Source organism: Chamaea fasciata, unplaced genomic scaffold (assembly GCF_029207755.1).
Source record: "Chamaea fasciata isolate MVZ Bird 193981 ecotype frontalis unplaced genomic scaffold, bChaFas1.0.hap1 SCAF_13, whole genome shotgun sequence".
NCBI classification, from domain to species: domain Eukaryota; kingdom Metazoa; phylum Chordata; class Aves; order Passeriformes; family Sylviidae; genus Chamaea; species Chamaea fasciata.
In genome coordinates this window covers 20,202,029-20,224,142 of record NW_027094098.1, presented here as the reverse complement: position 1 = coordinate 20,224,142, position 22,114 = coordinate 20,202,029, and the positions used below count along the sequence as shown (strand labels likewise).

General features: G+C 52.5%; 1 protein-coding gene across 2 annotated transcripts in view; it reads right to left on the bottom strand.

Annotated features, from left to right (window-relative positions):
* Positions 1 to 4,297: 4,297 nt before the first annotated feature.
* GRM7 (glutamate metabotropic receptor 7) overlaps positions 4,298 to 22,114 on the bottom strand; it is a 189,632-nt gene continuing 171,815 nt past the window's right edge. The window contains exons 10-11 of one of the 2 annotated variants that reach the window (XM_066195683.1): positions 19,799 to 19,891; positions 4,298 to 5,399 (exon numbers count right to left, since the gene is read on the bottom strand). In XM_066195683.1, coding sequence (XP_066051780.1) covers positions 19,821 to 19,891 — 71 coding nt within the window. In that variant the 3' untranslated portion in view covers positions 4,298 to 5,399; positions 19,799 to 19,820. The remainder of the gene's footprint in view (positions 5,400 to 19,798; positions 19,892 to 22,114) is intronic. The other variant, XM_066195684.1, reaches the window with a different exon arrangement.

Sequence of the window (22,114 nt, the reverse complement as noted above, 5' to 3'; positions counted from 1 at the left end):
CGCCACCACCCACCTGCTCCAGTGCTTGACCAATCTTTCAGAGAACACATTTTTATTAATACAAAACAACCGTTAAAACGAAACATTAATTAAATTAAATTGTCAAAATTAAATGGTCGTTAAAATTATTGTTTATTAATGATAAACAGTTGTGGCTCCTCCCAGGACAGCAAATGGGGAAGCCTGCTTCCCCTGGAGCTGCACAGGGCTCCCAGGGGACAGAAATAACCCTGCCCCAGGACTCTGCTCTCTCCTCTCACATACTGAATAAAGCTCTGATGATGGCAAGCACCTCCCGGGTTTGTGCCCTGCATTCTGCCACCCTCAGCACACCCCAAGTTTGCCTTTTTGAAGCGGTTTTGGGAAAGGTCTGGCATGCTGAGGGCTGCTGATGGAATTCTGACTCCACGGGAGGCAGAGCAGCGCCAAGCTGGATGGAAGCAGCACCTCACCCCTCAGCTCTTATTAATCTATTAGAAATAATATCAATTATGCCCCTAGCACAAAAAGCAATTTTCAAAATATTTTGCTAAACATCTTAAAAAAAATGTTATTTACCAAAAGCCACTCGACTGTATCAAAGCCTTGACAAAAAAGCTCTCATAGAAATTAATAAATATGTTTGATTAGCACTTTCATGGACGCACAGATTCTGCATATGGGAGCATTATAGTGCATTTAATTATATATAAAGGCAATTAATGTCACAAATTAAGACTAAGCTCTGACTCGGGCTAAATAATTGTCATTATCTATCATACAACATGCCCAGAAAGCTTAACTCTGCAATGATTTTAATGAACAATAAACTTGGCATTTACATACCACAACAATTTGGTGTAATTCAGTCTCAACAATAAACGGCAACAACAACAACAACAAAAATCACTCCCATTCTTGGGGAATTTTTTCCTTTCACGCTCACGGGGGCGTTTTTCACAGCACGTCAGGATGGGAAGGGAACATTTCCTGCCTGCAGCCGGGTCCCACAGCACAGCCCGAGGGCCAGGGGATACTCCAGCCCTGCAGCACCCCAGGGAGTCATTCCTGTCCCCTGGATCCCTCCAGGGCAGGACAGCCCCCCATGGGTGTCCCCAGCACCCCAGGGAGTCATTCCTGTCCCCTGGATCCCTCCAGGGCAGGACAGCCCCCCATGGGTGTCCCCAGCACCCCAGGGAGTCATTCCTGTCCCCTGGATCCCTCCAGGGCAGGACAGCCCCCCATGGGTGTCCCCAGCACCCCAGGGAGTCATTCCTGTCCCCTGGATCCCTCCAGGGCAGGACAGCTGAGGAAAATCCCACCAGCTTTCCTTGTCCAAACTGGAAACAGCCCAGCACTGACAGGACAGAAATTGGGCAGCCCTGAGGCAAAGGCTGCACAGTTCCCAGGTGTGAAAACACCCCTGACGGGGACAAAGCAGTGCAGAAACTGCAGGGACCAAACCAGAACAAACCCCAGGGCGCAGGGACCAAACCAGCATGGTGACACCGGTGTGTTCTCCGTGGGGAATGAGATGAAGCTGTTATGGAAACAATGCTAACACCGCACTGACGCTAAGTGCAGCCAGTTGTAAAACAAAAGGCTCTAAATGGAGTTAAAGGCTGGGGGTTTTGTGTTTGGAAAGGAGCTGTGTGGGTGTAATAGTGTGGCGTCGTTTGTGAAATAAAAATAAAAATTGATCCACAGTGCAGAGTGTAACATCTTCACCTCGTGTCAGCTCTTAAACCAGAGCCTTGCTGGGCTCAGGGACTTGCTCCAGAGTCTAATGCATAGAAATAGGGGTGGAGGGGATAAAAAAAATTACTAATGCATTCATATTATTAAATATTAAAAAAATAAATATATATTTAATACAACCGGCATGATTACATGGTGATTATCAGCTCTGTTTGTGTATGTTGTAGCAGGATGCTCTGCCTGGAGTGAGGTAAAACCACTCCATAAGGCTCTGCTTGCAAATCTGTCAGTGCTGGATGAAGGGCGTCACGCTGCTTTTGGGGTGAATAACCCTGAAACCTAAATCCTGACTCATCAGTCCCGAAGTTAATTGTGCCGAGAGGGAGCGGAGATGTGCCAGAGCTGCTGAAGTACCCGGTAAAGGCACAAACAAGTGCCACTGCTGATCCAAAGTGAGGCAAAGCTGCTGAGCTGACACAGCCTGGACACATCTGAGAGAGCAAGACTTCGTCCTGAACCAGCCCAGTCCCCTCTGAACGCAGGGATTCCTCCTGGACCCTCTGGGATGTGTGTGGAGATCCCTCCCTGCAGGAACCCTGCACCAGCCCAGTCAATGACAGGGATTCCTCCTGGACCCTCTGCGATGTGTGTGGAGATCCCTCCCTGCAGGAACCCTGCACCAGCCCAGTCAATGACAGGGATTCCTCCTGGACCCTCTGGGATGTGTGTGGAGATCCCTCCCTGCAGGAACCCTGCACCAGCCCAGTCAATGACAGGGATTCCTCCTGGACCCTCTGGGATGTGTGTGGAGATCCCTCCCTGCAGGAACCCTGCACCAGCCCAGTCAATGACAGGGATTCCTCCTGGACCCTCTGGGATGTGTGTGGAGATCCCTCCCTGCAGGAACCCTGCACCAGCCCAGTCAATGACAGGGATTCCTCCTGGACCCTCTGCGATGTGTGTGGAGATCCCTCCCTGCAGGAACCCTGCACCAGCCCCATTTTTAATGACAGGGATTCCTCCTGGACCCTCCGGGGTGTGCGTGGAGATCCCCCCCTGGAGCCAGGATGTTCCTCAAGGTCACCCTCGAGGCTGAGCTGGAGATTTGCCCACAGTCATTGGTCTGGGTGAGAAACATCAACCTCAACTGAATAATTTGGTTTGCTTTCATATCCCTTAAAAAGAGCGCACTTTGCTGTACTAGTGCTTTGACGAAAGAATTCTGATTAAGATCTTTTTGTCTAATCACTATCCTAATAAATCATTTACATAAATTTATCTGGTTTGGCACCCTTAATCCTGCAGGGAGAGGCTGTGTTAGAGTCAGTGACAGCTGTACAACCTGTTAGGCACAAAGGGCTGGCAAAGCTTGGATCTGAGCTTGGACCCAGCCGTGTCCTGACTCCTCTCTGAGGAGCTTAGGAATCTGGGGGGGGGGGGGGGGGGGGGTCCCTTCTGTTTCTCATGTCCCTAAAAACTGGGGGCTTTGCCTGGGGCTCCCAATCTGCCCAGGACACGAGTATGTAACACAGAGTGGTCGTGTGTGCACATTTACACACACAGATGTATTTATGTATATAAGGAGGTACAGCTTAGAGAGAGCCACTAATGCATCCGGGGTCCCCGATTCCCCATCACTCCCACTCGGCAGCACCACGCCCTCTTCGCACCTCAGTCCCCCAGATTTCACCAAAATAAAGTGAAAAGCAAACCAATAAACCATTTTTTTTCCCATTTGGAAAAAAAAAAAATAAAGGAGAGTCTTCGAGCAAGAAACGTTTGTTTGATGGCAGCGTGCTTATTTAATCCAACACGGCTCTGTCGCTGTGTTTATGGGGAAAGGAAAAGGCTGCAGCGCCTCTTTCTTCACTATTAGCCGGGCTGGCCATCAGTTTGTGGCTCGCAAAGCCTTCACCTGGGTGCACTTGCATCCGGTGTCAGCGCAGTTCACGCCGAGGTGCGGGAGCATCCCCCAGGCCATGCCCGTGCAGAGTGAGCCTGTCACACCCAGCTCCTCATCTCCATGCGCCGGGGCCCTGTCGCAGCTGTCACGGCTCCTCTTGACGCTGATTAACCTCATCAGGATAATTGTTCAAGTTGTCTGCAGCAAATGGGAGGTAAATGCCTTCCCCAGGATCCGTCAGAGCCGTGGTTGCCGTGCCGAAGGTGCTGCAGGTGCTGTGCTGCAAAGGAATGAGTTTCCTCTCACCTCCTGCCTCAACTTTTCCCTTCTCCTGCCCCGGCTCACCCAACCCGAGCCCGGCAGATTGGCTCTGATTAATTGCTCCCTTAATTACCTTCTGGCGTGCTGTTGGAACGTAATGTCCTTCAAAGGCATCAGGAGTCTCAGCAGCTGACAGCAGCTTTGGAGATGTCACACACAGGAGGTTGGCACTGTGGGACTCCAGCTTGGCTTTTGGGGCTGGTACAGCCCCTTCCAAGTCCCTCTCAAGCCCCTTCTCCCCCTGCAACCAGCTGCCAGCTCCCCCAGGACTTTCTCCAGACCTGCTCTTTGTGCCGGGTGTCTGGACCTCTGACAACGTCGTGAAATAAATGTTAAGTCACGAGGGGGAAGGGGGAGGGAACAACTGAAAAAATATATTTATTGGAGTAAATAAAAAAAAGTTAACCAAAATCCTTTATTGATACATTCTTGGATAATATCACAGGATCGAGAGGATGGAAAGGGAGGGAGGAGGTTGCGGCAAAGATTGGTTTCACTAAATTGGCACATAAGCAGCAAGATTAACGAAATTACTTATTACAAACAGTATAAAACATACATGCTTCTGTAAGTCCTTATCACACTGGTCAATCGTGGTGGGGCATCAACAAAGAAAAACCTCAAGACATGTAAAAGCCATATTCTTTCCTCCAAATATCATAAGAATCATTGAAATTATTGCAAAATAGTCATATACCTTAAAGAAAAGAACAAAATAGAACACAAATACAAATATCAAACATAAATCATTAACATGTACCATAAAATACATTACTGGCATGCATTCCAAAGATCAAGACCTCGACTAAAACTCAGCAAAAATCCTTCCTGCTTCCTCTGCAGCCCATCGGAGGTGTGAAGGGGGGGGGACAAACTTCGCCAGCACAGTTTTTGGTCTTTAAATTCTTTTTTTTGTTTTCGTTTTGTTTGTTTCGTTTAGTTAAAAAAAATAAGGTATATGGATCGCAGTGATACAAGAGTAATAGTACAAGTCATGTATTGTGACACGGGGCTCAGATCCTCGGTTGTCGGTTGGTTCGAGAAGTGCCCGGAGCACAGGGCCTCAATGGAACTGCGCGTCCGAAAAAAAAACAACGAACAGCGACCTCGGAACAACATGGACGGCGATATGCAAAAATCCTCACAAACTGTACAGAGAGTTGAAAAACTTTGCAGTCTGGAAGTACATAGAAAGACGGAGTTAGCCCCTTCGAGTGGCGGGCGGCCGGGAGCCGCTGCTGAGGCGCGGCCACGGCGGCCCCCGGGAACGGCGGCCCCGAGGCCGCGGCGCCGCGCGGGGCCGGCGGCGCCGAGGGGATCCCGGGAGAGCCGAGGGGATCCCGGGAGCGGCCCCGAGCCGGAGCCGGGCTCCTCCGGCCTCCCCCTGCCCGGCGGGCCGGGCCCCGTGCGGGGAGCTGGGCGGGCGGCTGGGCCCACGGCGGCTGGGCCTAGATCACCAGGTTGTTGTAGCTCACGTATTTCTTCTTGGCAGCGGGGCCTGAAAGAGAAGGGGCACGGCTCAGGGCCCAGCGTGGGCTGGGGGGGTGTGGGGCGTGGGGATGGGGACGTGCCGGGAATGGGGACATGATACACCGGGAATGGGGACACGACACACCACGAATGGGGACATGACACACCAGGAATGGGGACACACCGGGAATGGGGACATGATACACCGGGAATGGGGATGTGCCGGGAATAGGGGCAGACTGGGAATGGGAACACATCAGGAATGGGGACATGACACACCACGAATGGGGACACACCGGGAATGGGGATGTGCCGGGAATGGGGACATGATACACCGGGAATGGGAACACACCAAGAATGGGGATGTGCCAGGAATGGGGACACATCAGGAATGGGGACAAACCAGGAACTGGGATGTTCTGGGAATGGGGACACACTGGGCATGGGGACACACCAGGAATGGGGACACACCGGGAATGGGGACACACCGGGAATGGGGACACACCGGGAATGGGGACACACTGGGAATGGGGACATGCTGGTGGCTCCCGACCCCAGCTCCCGCCCACAGGACTCTGGGCAGGGGCTCCCAGGCCAGCCCCAGCCCCAGCCCCAGCCCCAGCCCTGGCTATAAGCAGAATTAGCAGGGATTGATTTTGTCAGGCTCCTGCAGTCTGGCTGACTGCACTGCTGAGGCACCACAACCAGATCCTATTAAGATTTCTTTCTTACAAAAAACAGTGACATTTCCTCCAACTTCTTCAATCTCCTGGGCTAAACTTGGCTTTTCTCACGGATAAAGTGATTCTTATTCAAGTTTTATGACTTCTGAGAACTTTTCAATACGGGGATGAAGGTACCAGCTTTCCTAATTATGACCTTCAAATCCAATCTGTTTGCAAACAGAAGGAAATCAAACCAGTCCGAACTTTATGAGCACGGCTACACGCTCCCGTCAGGAAAAACTGCAAATATTTGCAGCTGAACACAAAGCAAAATGTTCTGCAGTACTCTGGCAACACTGACAGATCCAGGACGCAGAATCATGGAATTTCCTGAGTGGGAAGGGACCCACAGGGATCATCCAGCCCAGCTCCTGGCCCTGCAGAGACACCCCAATCCCACCCTGAGCATCTCCTGCATCTCTGCCGGCCCCTGAGCATTCCCTGCATCTCTGCCAGCCCCTGAGCATCCCCTGCATCTCTGCCAGCCCTGAGCATCTCCTGCATCTCTGCCCACCCTGAGCATCCCCTGCATCTCTGCCAGTCCCCCAAGCACCCCCGAACCCCCCAAGCCTGACACAGCTCCCTCTGCTCCCACCCAGGCTGGGGTGTCCCCCTGGGGTGTCCCCCACCAGCAGTGTCACCAGCCAGCCATCACAGCTGGTTCTGCAGGAACACTTGCTCTGCCCTCCCCCAGCAATTCAGACTATTTCGGGTACAGAGTGCAGCCCAATATCAATATTTCCCGTGGTGTTCACTGTTTCCCTGACAAAGACAAGGAAAGGATTTCAGCCCCAGGTATTTCCACCATGGGCATGTAAGAACAGAGCACGTGTGGCTGCAGCCCTTTGCAGTGTTATCCCGAAACCCTCATCCAGCTCTTTCCCCATGCCCCAGACAGAGCCAGTGCTGTCTGTTCAATCAAGGACTGATCCTGCAAAGTGCTGATCATCTTCAGTTCCCATTAACTTCTCTTGCACACGAAGGTGTCCAACATCTGCCAGGATAAAACTCATTATCCTTCAAGGCTACACTACAAATATCCAATAAACTGGGGAACGCTATTAAAGGCTGAAGAAGGGTAAAATGAGCCTGGGAAAAAAAAATGTCATCATGGAGCAGGTTGCAAAGTAATTCCACGTATTATTTTGTGATGTACTTCAGCTTTAGCCATTACATGCTCCAATTTCAGGGGGCAGCAGCGTTCCTGTGACAGAGATTTCGATGCTCTCACTGCCAGTTCAGACCGTGCCACCCCTCCAGTGCCCCCGGGTATTACCGGGGCTCTCAGCAAAACCACTCATTTGGCTGATGAGTTCTCTCACCACTTCAGCCCCAGAACTCCTTTCTCATTTCCAACAGGACAAGAGGCCACCGGTGCCAAGGGGCTGGAGCCAAGGAATGCTGAGGATTGTCTGCCTGGACGGGCCGAGACAGTGACACAATCCTTGGCACGGCCCTGCCTCACCAGGGTAATGGAGCTGACAAAAGCATCATCCATAATTCAGATGAAGTGATCAATAAAAGCCGTGCTGTTTTCAGACAGGAAAGACAATCTCCCTCGTTGAAAGGCTGTTAGGCCCGGGGGATCACGTCCCTGCTGGCTGCCGGTGCATTTCCCCACTCCGCTCCTGCACTAACCCCAGCGACTTCCAGACACACTCCGGCCTTGGACAGCGCAGGAGAGAGACAGCCTGCCTCGATAATGAATCTCTCCCGAGTCACAGCTCATCATTACCATTGGCAATTAGCACCAGGTATGGGTTTGATTTTCCTCAAAGAAATTAATTTACATGAAAACGGGGGACGCTAATGAAACATCGGCGTTTGCACGCCCTAATCGGGCAGGCGCAGCACCCCCTGCTCTGCCCACGGGGCGCAGATCCAGATCTCACACGCTCTGCTGCTGCTCGGCCAGAGGGTGACGGCTGCCGGCAGCGACCACACGCTGGCCTCTCGCAAACCCCACAGACACGTTAATTAATACACACGGAATTATGTCACACGCTGGCCACTGGTTGGGATGTGCTGGCAGCGAGCCCAGAGCAGCATCTGCGGCGCGGGGACATTCCCTGTGCCCAGGGGAACCACGGACCCGCAGCTGGCTTTAGGTCCCAAATGCGGTGCAGGAAGGAAATATCCCGGCTCCTGCCTGCCTGTCTGCAAATAAAGGTGCTCCGGAGGGATTGGCACCGTGTCACTTACTTGGGAAAAAAGGGAGACCTTTCAAAAGAGCCTTTGGCACCTTAAATAGAGGTTTCCTGTCCAGTGAGAGACAAGCGGCCTTTTCTGCTAATTTTCTGCTAATTAGTGGTGAAGAGTGACAGCGCCAACAGGAGAAGGAACAGCAGGAGGGACAGGTGTGGGACAGGTGAGGGACAGAGGTGCCCACAGCCAGGACCTCTGCACAGGCTCCAGCCCAGGTCACCCCACAGAGCCCCAGAACCATCGAGGCTGGAAAAGCCCCTGAGAAACGTCCAACCTGCAGCTGACACCACCACAGCCACCAAACCTGGCACTGAGGCCACCTTGGCTCGCTTTTGGAACACTTCCAGGGACAGGGACTCCATCCCTGGGGAGCCTGAGCACTCCTTCAGGGGAGAAATTCCTCCTAATGCCCAACCTGAATGTCCCCTGCCGCAGCCCGAGGCAGGCTCCCCTCGCTGTGCCACGGCTGCCTGGCAGAAGTGTCCCTGCTGTCACCCCTGTCACGGCACACCCAGACACCACCAAAACCCGCACAGCTGCACGTGGAAACCAAACAGCGCTCCTCGGAGCACAGGAATTCCTTCCTTTCCAGTGCAGTGGGAGCCTACACCCATCCCCTTCCAGGACGGGGAACAGCTGCATCTCTGTGCCAATGACACACGAAAAACAAACACACAGAAGCAAAAAATCCTCTTTGGACTTATGAGTTTCATCACTTGGCTGGTTTTCATTATCTTGGGCACAGGTCACAAAGAAAGGAGCTCCCCCAGCACCCCAGAGCAAGGCAGAGCTGTCAATACCGACTCAGGGCCAGATGTAATCACTTGCACTTCAATTTTATGCACATTTGTAACCTCTTCCATGCTTAAAAAGCAAAGATTTACAGTGCAAGAAATGAATTTTATTGCAGCCCCCAGGCACCTCAAGCTATCAAACATATGAAACATCATCTCAGCATTCCCAGCTCGGAGCAGGGATGGACATCGGGATGGCTCCGAGCCTGAACTCCTGCTCTGATTCCCTCTGCAGTCACTGGGCCAGATAATTCTTAGCTCCTCTCTTTCATTTCCTTAATTCTGGCTTAGCAACCCGTATCATTCGTGCCAGGCAGAGCAGAGGCTGATTATTAAATCCTACTTCTAGTCTACCTAAAAGCAAAATGGAGCTACGTGGCTTCTCCTCCATCTCTGCCAGAGACAGAGCTCTCCCCATGCTCTGCTGCCTTTCAATTGGGGAATTTAGATGAGAGCGAGATGAAAGCAAAAGGCCTAAATGATCCTACGTGCTTGCCCAAACCCCAACAAATGGAATGAAGCTTGGAGAAAATAATTTTAAATTTGGTATCTAAATGTAAATGGATTGTTCTTTCACATTTTGACATCTCTCTTGTTGTGCTACCACAGCGTTCTGGCACCTAATCAGGTCTCTCAGGGGCTGCACTGTACAAAGCCTGTGCTGGTGGCTCCCTCCAGCCTGGACCTGCGCCTTTGATGCAGAGGAGCAGTGGAACATCCTGTTTTAACAATACAATGTAAGTAAATCAAATAACAACTATAACATCAGGAAAAGTGTGTTCCTCCCTAATTGCTTTGCGGCCTTCTCTTATAAATTCTGTCTCCAGCTGTCAGGCTGCCCCGTGGCTCTTGGGGCAGCAGCACAGCCGGGAACAGCGGCGGCATTCCGGGTGTAGGAGATTCCTCCAGACAGCACCAGGCAGGGCAAGGTGCTGAAAGCATTCCTGCTGTTCGCTGATTTCAGATTCTCTGGGACACAATGGGACAGGTGGCAGCCGGTGATGAGCTGGCCGGGCTCTGCATGTGCCAGCCACAGGACACGCTCAGGTGACACAGTGCTCAGGTGACACAGTGCTCAGGTGACACAGTGCTCAGGTGACACCGTCAGAGAGTCACTGAATTGTTGGGAAAGTCCTCCAACATCATCAAGTCAACCCTTCCCCAGCTCTGCCCAGGCCACCACTGTCCCCAGGTACCACATCCATACAGTTTTGAAATCCCTCCAGGGATGGGGACGCCACCCCTGCCCTGGGCAGCTGTGCCAGGGCTGGGCAGCCCTTTCAGGGCAGAAATTCTCTCTAAGATCCAGCCTAAACCTCCCTTCGTGCAACTCGAGGCCATTTTGTGATGTCCTGTGACAAATGCTGATTCTGATGGCCATGGCCCTTTAGGTTCTCCAGCAGGGTAACTGGGTGATTGACCTTAGGAGCCACCAAAAATCCCAAAACTGGCTGGAACTGTCAGGGGAGCACCAGGAGGAGAGAGCCAGAGCAGCCTGCTCTGCATACCCTGGGTGTGCCTGACTCACCTGCTCTGAACAGGTACAGGATGTGCCTGGCTCACCTGCTCTGCACACCCTGGATGTGCCTGGCTCACCTCGGGGCGTTCAGAACGCAATTAACAATGAAACTTACTTCAGCTCATTAGAATACTGATGTTTATGCATGTGCCTGCCAATGCCGTGCTCAGAGCAGCGCTGGGCAGATGCTGCAGGTGGATTTCTGCAGGAGCCCTCTCCCGTCTGTCGCTTCACACAGCTTCCACTCCTGAATTCCTCATATCCTATCCAGAGCTCCGTTTTACCTTTAGGGCTCTGTTATTATTGTCCCTTTTAGACACGGCTATTTCCCCCGCCTGTCACCGAGCCCCTGAGCACAGGCAGCCTGCAGAGCACACAGAGTGAGTGACAGCACCCTTGACGTGAGCCCCGAGCTCAGGGCACTGCCAGAACCCTGCACGGAGCAGCGCTGGGATGAGGAACAATTACAAATATTCAACATCCCGGGTTCCTTTAATGAGCAAAGCTTTGAAGTTTCCAGAAGGATTTAACGGGAAGGAAGAGTCCGACCTCGCCAGCTCCCCAGGGCACGGGGGAGGGGGTTTGAAGTAGGTTTTTCTTTCAAAAGTCTGTTTTAGCTTGGAAAGCTTTCAAGCAGCAGCAGCAGCAGCTATGGGGAAGTGAGTTTTTAATTCCTCAGGTTTGGTTACAATGCTCTTTCTGTGAGAGCTGGGAATGCATCCGAGGGGAAGAGTAATAAAAGCAGCTCTTGGATAAGATAATGGCATAATAATAGCATCAATTCAGGTCAAAGTGGCAGTGATCTGACCCTCTTAGAGCTCAAGGCACTCTGGGAGGGTTTGAGCACACAGAGTAAGTGTTTGCTTTGCTGTCCTGCAAATGTGTTGGACTGAGCCCAACTGCTGGTGAACTTCTCTGTCCACAGGGGTGAGGGAACCCTCAGTCAGACAACACAGGGCCAGCAATTCCATCAGACACACGCCTGCACTGCTGCACAGGGCCAGACAGCTCCGACTTTGCTCCCAGGACAATAGTTCCCCTCCATTCCAGGGAAGCAGGCTGTCCCCCAGTGAATCCCAGGGCAGCTCCTCATGCCCATCACCCCAGGATGATGGAAAGGTTGTTCTGAGCAGTCCCCGTGCACAGGGGACCCCTTTGGAAAGGGGCAGGCAGAAGGAAAGGATTGTTGGAAAGCTGGGCCGGTTTTCCTCTGTGTACAGACAAATAACGGCCTTGGGCTCTGCCACAGGGGGACAGACAGAGCTGCTGTGCTGGAAAGCTTTTCCCGATGGCACGGGGTAACCATCACACTTCCCTGACACTGCTCGGGACACCAAATTGCAGCTGTCTACAAAGAGAAGTAAGAAAAAACCCTGTGGAGCATAGCACAGAGCACGCACTGCCTATTTTCAGGAGAGTGCAGTGGTGTTAACTCCAGCTCTCCAGCCTGGAGAGGGATTGCAGCCCCCTGAAATCCCACGGAACTGCTGCAGACAAGGGCAAAGCAGCACCTGGGGCTGCCAGCACTGCCAGCCCTGAAAATTTACTATAAAGTATAAAGCAGAAAGCTAATGACTTCTAATGATGTCTCTGTAACAATTTCCCTCTTGGATACGGGGAGCACTTGGGGCTGGTTGTGGTTTCCCAGCTCTGGGCAGTGAGCTCAGGCCTGGGGACAGCTGCCATTCCCGGGCAAAACACATCCCTGAGGATGGTTCCAAACTCCCAGGGCCTCTGGCAGGAGATACCCCCGTGGCAAGGGCAAAGCTCAGTGCTGGGACAACTCTGCTCCTTTGAGAAATACATGTGTACCTGTATTCATTCCCAGGAGCTGTGACCAGGGATGGGATCAGGCCGGGATATCCCAAAGCTGGGCTGTGGGAGTGCTCCCGTTTGTCCCTGGCCAGCGGTGGCACTCCAGGTGTGACTCCCAGGGCCGGTGACAGCTGTGTGCACACAAACACGGCACACCGTTTATCTCTGCCTCGAGCTGCTGGAGCCGACAGCTCCGTCAGCCCCAGTGAGCTCCTGAGATAACGCAGAGATGATCGGCGGTGCCTGGGGACACAGACACTGCTCCAGCCCCCGGCGCTGGGCTGAGGGAGCAGCTCCACCCCTCGCCTTGGAGGATTTATCAGGCTGGGACCTCCGGAGATCGATCCAGAGATGAACCTCCTCATCCGCACCACAGTAAATGTGACCGTGAGTCACGGAACAGAGCCAGCCTGGAAAATCATCAGGGTTTTGCCAGAAAGAGAACGATGGGATTGAGATTTTGAGTCAGGAAACGGGACTGTGATAGAGAAGGATTAGTTGTACCCTTCCAAATAAAAGCTAAAATCAACGGAGTACAGCGCTGCTGAAGAACATCCATCTCGGGCACGCTGGGCTGCGTCCTCTCCCTGTCTCCTGTCTGTCTGCATCTTTCCCCATCTCCTCCTTGTCTGCTTTGCAGATAAAACCCCCTGCACCAGGTGAAGCCTGAGAGCATCTGCCCCATCCATCAGGATCCAGGGATGCACAGCAGGGAGGAGGACCAACACCTCCGGCAGTGAAGGATGGCAGGGGGGCTCAGGCAGAGCTGTGTTTGGGGACAGAAATCCTGCAGGGGGGCACAGGCAGAGCTGTGTTTGGGGACAGAAATCCTGCAGGGGGGCACAGGGGGGACAGAAATCCTGCAGGGGGGCACAGGGGGGACAGAAATCCTGCAGGGGGGCACAGGCAGAGCTGTGTTTGGGGTCAGAAATCCTGCAGGGGGGCACAGGGGGGACAGAAATCCTGCAGGGGGGCACAGGCAGAGCTGTGTTTGTGTGTGCAGTGACACTGGGGACAGAAATCCTGCCCCAGTGGAGGAGGATGTGAGGATGGAAGCAGGTCCCAGGGGACAAAGGAGTCACTGCACAACCCTCACACCAATCCATCCCCAGAGCGTCACCTGCACCAGGTCACGTGGAGCTGGAAAGGTGCACAGGATCCCAGGAAATGTGTTTGCAAGTGTTTATGAGATTATGGCAGGGAAGAAACAAACCCAACTCGTATTCCTTAATTGGAGCCAGTGGTACAGAAAACCTGCTAATTCCAGCTCCATTCCTACTGCTGCTGTGTGAATGCTGTGGACTGGAAAGATAACAAATGGAAGCAAATTATTTTCACCTGCTTAAAACAAAGTCATTAACAGCACTTTGGTTATCTTACCTGGAAAGCCAGGCTCTGCAGAGAGCTGTTAGAGCCAAGTGTGAAAACAGTTTGCATGAAACATAATTAAAATGATGACCTGAGTGATGGCTAAAACATCCCCAAGGAGGCCTGGAGCCAGAGCTGCTGGAAAACAATTCACCTCTGCCTCCTGACTGTGTTGCTGAACTGGTTCCAGGGTGTCCCCAGTGCCTTGTCCCCAACCCCTGGGCACAACCAGGGCTCCGTGGCCGCCCTGCCCTCCCAGCACTGCCTGCCCCAGCACATCTCTCCAGCCTTTCCTTCTCCTGCCATCCTGGGAGGTGCTGAGGGCTTCATCCCACTCCCAGGGAACAATTCCTGCCCAATCTCCCATCCAGCCCAGCCCTCTTGCAGTGGGGGAAGCCATTCCCTTGCCCTGTCCCTCCAGCCCCTGGGAATATTCTCTCTCCACCCTTCCTGCCAGCCCCCTGAGGCACCAGGAGGCACAGTTAGCTCACCCTGAGGCTTCTCTCCAGCCCTTCCATGGTTATACAGTGATCGCACAAGCAGTATTTTCTTCCTCACACCCAGGAACTCGCCTCCCCTCCTGCCAGCTGGCCTGCTCCAAGTCCTTGGCAAAGAGTTGCAAGTAACAAACATCTTAACAGGAAAATCAAGAATGTTCATGAGGTGCAGCGAGACTCAATTCAGTGGAAAATGTATTCCTGGTGTGCAACTCTGTTACACAGTGTCTGACAGAATTACGCTCTGAGCTGCGCTGTTAAACAGCCCGATTTTGCTGCAATCAACATTTAATTTTTTAGCAGAAGGCTTGATTTCAAATACCCTGGCAATGTTTAACAGCTGATATTAATAAAAGCCCAGATTTAATGCAGGGCTCTTTATCCCAGGGACATGATAAGCATCGTGACAAGTGGTGTAACTATGGCAACTTTATCTTTTCTATTTCTTTTTCCCCTGAACGGCAAGAGCAGGCACCTCGCTGGATGCAGTGTCACACTGCTCCCAGCTGAGAGCTCTGGGTTACTGAGGGGAAACTCAGCCCAGCCTCACACCCCAGGACTGGGCTGCCTCTCTCCCCTCTCACCTGTCTCCACGGAGTGTTCCATGGGGGTTTATGTGTATTTATCCCTTCTCTGATTTTTCCTTTTTCTCTAGGGTTAGAAAATCCCCCCCCCCGAATTTTTTCCCTGCTGTCGCAGTCCTAGCCAAACAATCCCAGCCCAAAGCTGAAACACCTCTTTTCTGGGCCAAAAGGATGCTCTCCTCTGACGAATCCCACACCTCACTGGGAGATCCCCCATTTCCTTCCCTGCAGCCAGGAAGGAGAAACAAACTCCCTGTGACGTTTTCCAGAGGTGCTGGGTGTGACAGCAGCGCCTGTGAGAGAGGAGCGCCCACAAATCCCAACTTCTGATGGGCCATTGCCTGGATCTGCTGCTGCCTCCTGGCCCTCAAACGCCAAACCAACGCAGGTGCTGCACAAATCAATTCTCTGTTTGCACTCAGTGCCAACACAAACCAGCGTGTCCCTCATTCCCAGAGTGATTCCTGCCAGTGACAGAGCTGGGCTGGGCTCTGCCTGTTCTCTGGGTGCTCCCACTCTCCCCACTCCACCAGCACCTCATCTCCCAGAGCTGCTGCCATTTGCTTCCCACAAGGTGACAGAACACATCCAGGCTTGGACAGCTCCACCAAAGACACACAACGAGGCAGGAACTGAGATTTTTTTTGCTGTTCTCACACAATGTGAGCAGTTTTCTCCACGCCTGCAATCATGCCCACCAAAACCTGCCTGGGTTCGCGTATTTGAGAAATTAATTTTGCTGCAATAGTGCTTGGGGTTTGTCCTCCCGGCCTTTTTACCCCATCACTATTAGAATTTCCTTTTGGAACTCGCTTGCCGAATTTTCAATAGATTCCTGAACAAAAACGGCCCTTGCAGCCACTGCTGCTGCTGGGAACTCTGCTGTTCCCCAAAGCTGGATTCCAGTGATTCCAGGGGAATGGGGGTGAGGATGTGGAGGCTGATCTCCTGATTTTACAGCTCCTTTCCTGAGGCACGTCCCCAGCAGGGAGGAGGAGGATGAGTGAGAGCTGTGAGAGCCCCAGCAGGGAGCTGAGCCTGGGCTGAGCCCTGACATTTGCCCTGCCTGGGACAAAGGGAGGCATTAGAAATATCTGGGAGATAAGAGAGCCAAAAGCCGCGGCTTTTCCCTGATATTACAATTTATAAATTTGACAGAATCTCCCTGAGAGGATGTAAGGAGTGATAAATTAGTCAAAGGGAGAACTCAGAGCTACTGAGGGTTTGTTAAGCAGAGAAGTCAGAGGGACTGGTCCGCGAGGTGTAACTGAACCTGCTCACTCCTCACCCAGAGTTCCCAGGAAAAAAAATCACATAAAAAGACAGAAAATACGGGATGAACAACGAACACTTACACACTAATTAATCCTTATTTGTGCTCACAGACATCCGTCTACTACAGAGCTTTTAATATCCCAGGCACTTCTAGCCACGAGTGGGTTTTTTATTCACACATCAGACTCGAAGGTGAGGGTTTAAGTGCCCTCAGGATTTCAATTTTTAAGAAAGGAAACAGCCTGACACTTCCCTGCACATTGCAAGTCTTGTATTGTGTAAGTCATGAAAGGTGTGAGACAGTCTGCAGATAATTAATACGGGAGCGGGCAATTATACGAATGTACCATCCAAAGCAATTATTTTTAGAGGTAAAAAAAGAAAAGTAACACGATCCCCAAATGTTCAGACAGGAGGGAATGCTCTCTCTGAGCCCCTCTGGGAGAGCTGGGGGTGCTCACCTGGAGAGGAGAAGCTCCAGGGAGAGCTCATAGCCCCTGCCAGGAGAGCTGGAGAGGGACTGGGGGCAAGGGATGGAGGGACAGGACACAGGGGATGGCTTCAGGCAGGGCTGGATGGGATTTTGGGCAGGAATTGTTCCCTGGCAGGGTGGGCAGGCCCTGGCACAGGGTGCCCAGAGAGGCCCTGGCAGTGCCCAGGGCCAGGGTACAACTCTGTGCAATGCTTTTAAAATAAGCACATCACCATTAGAAGGAATTTGTGGCGTTTAGTTTTCCAGTCAGCCGTTCCAGCATCAAAACAGATGCAGTGAAGAGCTGTCAAAGTCTTTCAGCTATCAATTTTGAGTGCAAATTCTCATTTCTTAGCAGCCTCCACTGAACAGAAAATCCCTCAAGTGAGGTTAAACACGGAGTATTTTCCCAGTTTGAAACTGGCCAGATTTAAAACAAAAATGACACTTCAATCCAGCAAATAATTATTCCACAGCACACATCGGGGGCTGATGAGCTATGCAGCATCTCGCAGCTCAGACCCAGAGCCTTCAAAGAGCTGAGTGTCCCCAGGGCCACTGGGCTGTCCCCAGGGTCACCATGTGCCAAACCTTCCCAGTGCCACTGGAACCAGCAGTGCCTGGTGTCTGTGTCCAGCCAGCCTTCCCAAAGCTTCCCACAGCCTCCTCATCCATCCAGGAACTGCTGTGGATGCTCCCCCTGCCCCAGCAGTGCCCAGGCAGCCTGGGGACACCCAACAGGAATTCCAGAGGATGTTCTCCCTGCCCCAGCAGTGCCCAGGCCAGCCTGGGGACACCCAACAGGAATTCCAGAGGATGCTCCCCCTGCCCCAGCAGTGCCCAGGCCAGCCTGGGGACACCCAACAGGAATTCCAGAGGATGCTCCCCCTGCCCCAGCAGTGCCCAGGCCAGCCTGGGGACACCCAACAGGAATTCCAGAGGATGCTCTCCCTGCCCCAGCAGTGCCCAGGCAGCCTGGGGACACCCAACAGGAATTCCAGAGGATGCTCCCCCTGCCCCAGCAGTGCCCAGGCAGCCTGGGGACACCCAACAGGAATTCCAGAGGATGCTCCCCCTGCCCCAGCAGTGCCCAGGCAGCCTGGGGACACCCAAGCCCAGTTCCAGAGCAATGCAGAGGCCAAGGCTCTGCCAGCCCCGTGCCAGGGCCAGCACAGGGAGCTGCTCCTCGTGTCCCCAGCCCGGGTGGGGAGGTGCAGAGTGCTGCAGACTCTCCTGCAGTGCCAGTGCGACCCCGCAGCTCTGCAGGAGCCCCAGGTGCTGCCTTGCCCTGCTCACTGACAGGCAATTCCTTCCCTCACACCGCCACCACCAAGAGCTTTTCAAGCCTTGTATTTTCATCAGCCTCGAGAGCAGAGCAGTCCCATTTGTCACTCGCAGGGAACAACTGAAAGCATTACAAACACATCTCCCTGCGCATCACAAGCAGAAATTGATACAGTCACGTCGTCGGGGCTCAGCTCTGTTTCCCCACCAGAAAACAAGTGTCAGTTTACAACCAGGGCCATGTTTTCCTGCTAGCCCAGCTTTGGTTTTAATACACTGCATTGTTTCATGCTGCTTTTTTGCTTTGTATTCCTGGGAGAACAAATCAAAACAGCAAGCAGGGCTCCAGGAGCTGGAGCGGCAACGCTGGGGCAGAGATGGAAAACCTGCAGCAGAGGAGCACAAGCTCAAACCAGCCCTGGCTGTAGCGTTTCCAAAGCTTTTCTGGACCAGATTTTAAAATCGGCTTAAAGAATCCGAGTGGCCAATCGCTTTTTATAGGACTCGGACGACAGAGTTACTTGTGTGCCTTTGCAGACAGCAGTTCCTTAGATTATCTCCATTATTACATGGAAAAAATAATTTTAGAATCCGAGCTCCTAATTATTTTTTGTGCCATTTTAAGAAAAGCTTTGTTTTGTTTAAAAAACCGATTTCTCCGGAGATTTAGGTGCCTTCCATCTCTATCTTTCTCATCTCCTTCCTTTAGCAATTTCACAGAGCTGCCCTTTCCTGTCTCCTCTTCATGTGCAGTAACGCCTTGAGTGGCCCCTTCTCGCCCCGGCCTTTGTTCCGTTTCCCCAGCCCGGCCCTGCCCTTGGATGCTCCGGCTCACCCCGGGGTCCACGGACAGCTTCAGCCTCCCTTTCTGCCTGAGCTGGGAGCTGGCATAATGGCCCTGATTCGAATACAATAAAAACCAATTTGAGCACTCAGCGAGGACTGAATTGATGCTGGAGCTGGGGCAATTTACACTGGCCAGAGATACGGGTAATTTCTTTTCCTCTGACTCAGAGACTCAATTCAAGCAGCATTCCAACCTTTGCTGATAGAAGTTCTCGCCTATTAGGGCCCAGCTAAACATTCCGAAGGCTGAATACAGTGATTTTTCCAGCCCTCAGTGCACAGCGCCGCAGGAACCAGGTCAGGCACGACCTTCTGTACCTGGGCAAAGGCCGCTGAGCACACAGGGAACTGTGAGAAATACTCATTAATGGCTAATAATTCCCTCCGGGATCAAACTGCCCTAGGCAAGCAGGGATGCCCGGCTGAGGCAGCCACAAACACCAAAGGAGCTCACGCACCACCGGATCACCACGAGGCAGCCACGACGCAGGAAAAGCCTCAAAAATTGTTCACTCGTGCTTCCACCAAGTCAGTGGTCACTGGCCTGCGCATGGGGAAGAGCAGCTTCCCAAACCTTTTAGGAGCCATTCACAGTTTCGGAGCGGGGAGGGCTGATCGCAAACGATCTGTCTTTGCTCAGGGCAGCCCCGGCTGGACGTGCTGGGGGTGACCCGGCCTCAGTTGTCAGATCTGGTGGCCAGAATTAGCTTTGGATCATTTGTTCGTTCGTTTTTGAGCAAACCTCTCCATGCTCAGAGGCTTTCTGGGGATCCAGCTGCAGTGGTGGGAAGCAGGAAGAGCCCTCAGGTGCTCGGGGGTCCCAGCACAGGCACTGCAGCCACCCAGTCAGGGCTCTCCCCTTTCCAGGGAAATGCTCCCGTGGCAGCTTTGGTAACGGGGTTGTGAACAATTTTTAAGTTAGGTATTAGTTTTAACACAGCTGCACTAATGAACATTCCTCATATGATTATGCATATAATAAAAATAGTCATCATCATCATCATCATTTGAGAATAAAATAAGAAAAGCTGGTTTCTCCTTACCTTTTTGGAAAGCAGGCAAAAGCTATGCAGTAGGTGGAAGAGTGTACCAAGTAACAGACTTTTGAACACTCTTTCTTACTGCTGGTATGGAGTCTACAGGGAAAGTAAATACATTGAATGTAGGACAGGTCTGGGACAGGGAACACGCACAGCCTGCCCTGCCGTGAGCTCCTGCCATTCATCCGCAAAGCTGAGAGGCACCAGCACAGGACACCAGCCCTGGGCAGCACCAAGTGAGCCAGGCCAGGGGCTCAGGGACCTCCAAACACGGGGGAGCTGCTCAGGAGAGCGGGGCTGGCTCAGCAGGCTTCTCCTTCCTCTCCCCTCAACCAACTCCGCGATGTTTTGGCTGCAGTTTCAGACCCCCCGTCCCTCCTCAGCCACAGAGTCACTCCCAGGTTCCTTGGCATCATCAACAGCCAGTTCAGTGTTTTCCTCGGGAAGGAGTCAATGTAAATCTCAGGATGAGTTAAGCACGGGTTGGAGGTTCAAGCGATTCCCTCCCAGTCTGACACTCTGCCCTTGCAGCACAGCCCAGTGCCTGCTCCACCTCAGGCTCCGCGAGAAACATCTTCCCCAACAGCGTGGGATTCAACCAAAGACACACAGGAGCACAGCAAACTGATCCCAGGGCCGGGAGCTGCTGTTCCCCAAATCCTGCTGATCCCAAACGTGCAGCAGCAGGGAGAGCCGAGCAGGGAGTGACAGCAGGCACATGCCAGATGGCAAACAGGAATCATTAAGAGACTTTTCCTAAATAGATTGGGAGCCTTGGCCTTAATATATCCCATTGAGCACGAAAGTCCTCCCGCGGTGCGGCTGGGGAGCTCAGCTTGGGAAAGTCCTGCCTTCCCAGAGATCCCAAGGAATGTGTAACAAACACAGGAGTCCCTTCCCCTGAGCTGGGAGATGAGGTCACGGCATTTCCAGCCATCCTCCTCTCCTGTCAATCAGAGGCTCCTCTCAGACTCACTCCAAACCCCTCTCCCAAGTGCTCTGAACGTTTTTTTCTGAGCCTCAGCCGAGGCACGTCACCCAGAGCTGTGGGCAGTGGTTGCACAGCTCCTGCTCCTGGGCAGCCACTCGGGGGTTCACGGACCTGCAGCCCGACCTGCACACATTCAGGCCACTACCACACACGGGTCTGGGTTGGGAGAGACCTGAAATCCCATCCAGTGCCACCCCTGCCATGGCAGGGACGCCTTCCAACCCTCCCCAGTGTCCAACCTGGCCCTGGGCACTGCAGGGATCCAGGGGCAGCCACGGCTGCTCTGTTCTTCTAAGGGTCCACTAAAACCTGGGGATTTTTCCCGGGCTGTCTCCCTGTAAAACCACCCACACTCTGCTTGTGGTTTGACTGTGGCCTGTGAGTAGGACAGGCCACAAATCTGGGCTCAGACCCCGAATTCCCAGTGTTTGGAGGTGCCTGGGTCCCGTGCTGGTGCTCCCTGGGGCTGGGGAGGTGGGAAACACTCAGGGCTGTCCAGCAGCAGCCAGCAGCTGAGCAAGCAACAGCAGCAGCCCGTGAGACAGAGCAGAAAATCAAACTGGAGACTCCCACTGTACTCACAGAGCCCGAGCTGAGCCAGGCCTGAATTCAGAGCAGAAAATCAAACTGGAGACTCCCACTGTACTCACAGAGCCCGAGCTGAGCCAGGCCTGAATTCAGAGCAGAAAATCAAACTGGAGACCCCCACTGTACTCACAGAGCCCGAGCTGAGCCACGCCTGAACTCACTCCTGGCCTGGCTGATTTTGACCCTCTCCAGGAATTTCTCCCCTGAGCTCCAGAGCCTTGCAGGGCTCCAAGAGCCAAACCCTGTCTTGGGCAGAGCCCTGGGGGGACCAAAGCCGATCTCACAAAGAAATGCTGAAAAAACATCCTCTGGTTTTCCTTTGAGAGCAGATATTTGAGATTATTTTAAAAAATTGCTCCAAGAATTGGTGCATTCAGGCCAATTTGTAATTCACACGTCCTGTTTTCTGATTGATAAAACTCTGGGAATTTCCCTATTCACAGCAGAAAATATTTTTAAAGTGAAATTGCTATAAAAACATCAAATACATTTTTATATCTGGACACCATACTCAAAATTTCACTGAAAATTAAGTTTGAGGAGCTCTGCTTGGATGTTATGACTTTTTTTAAAGCTCACTAACACAATTTTCTTTTTTTTTTCCACCTAAAAATGGAACCTGTAAACAACTTTTATTCCGCAGAATACTCAGACTTTTAAAAAAAGGAACTGAATTCAGGTGTTCAGTGAATTGCTTTCATACACATTCATGAACACTGCCTGATCAGGGGCCTGATCAA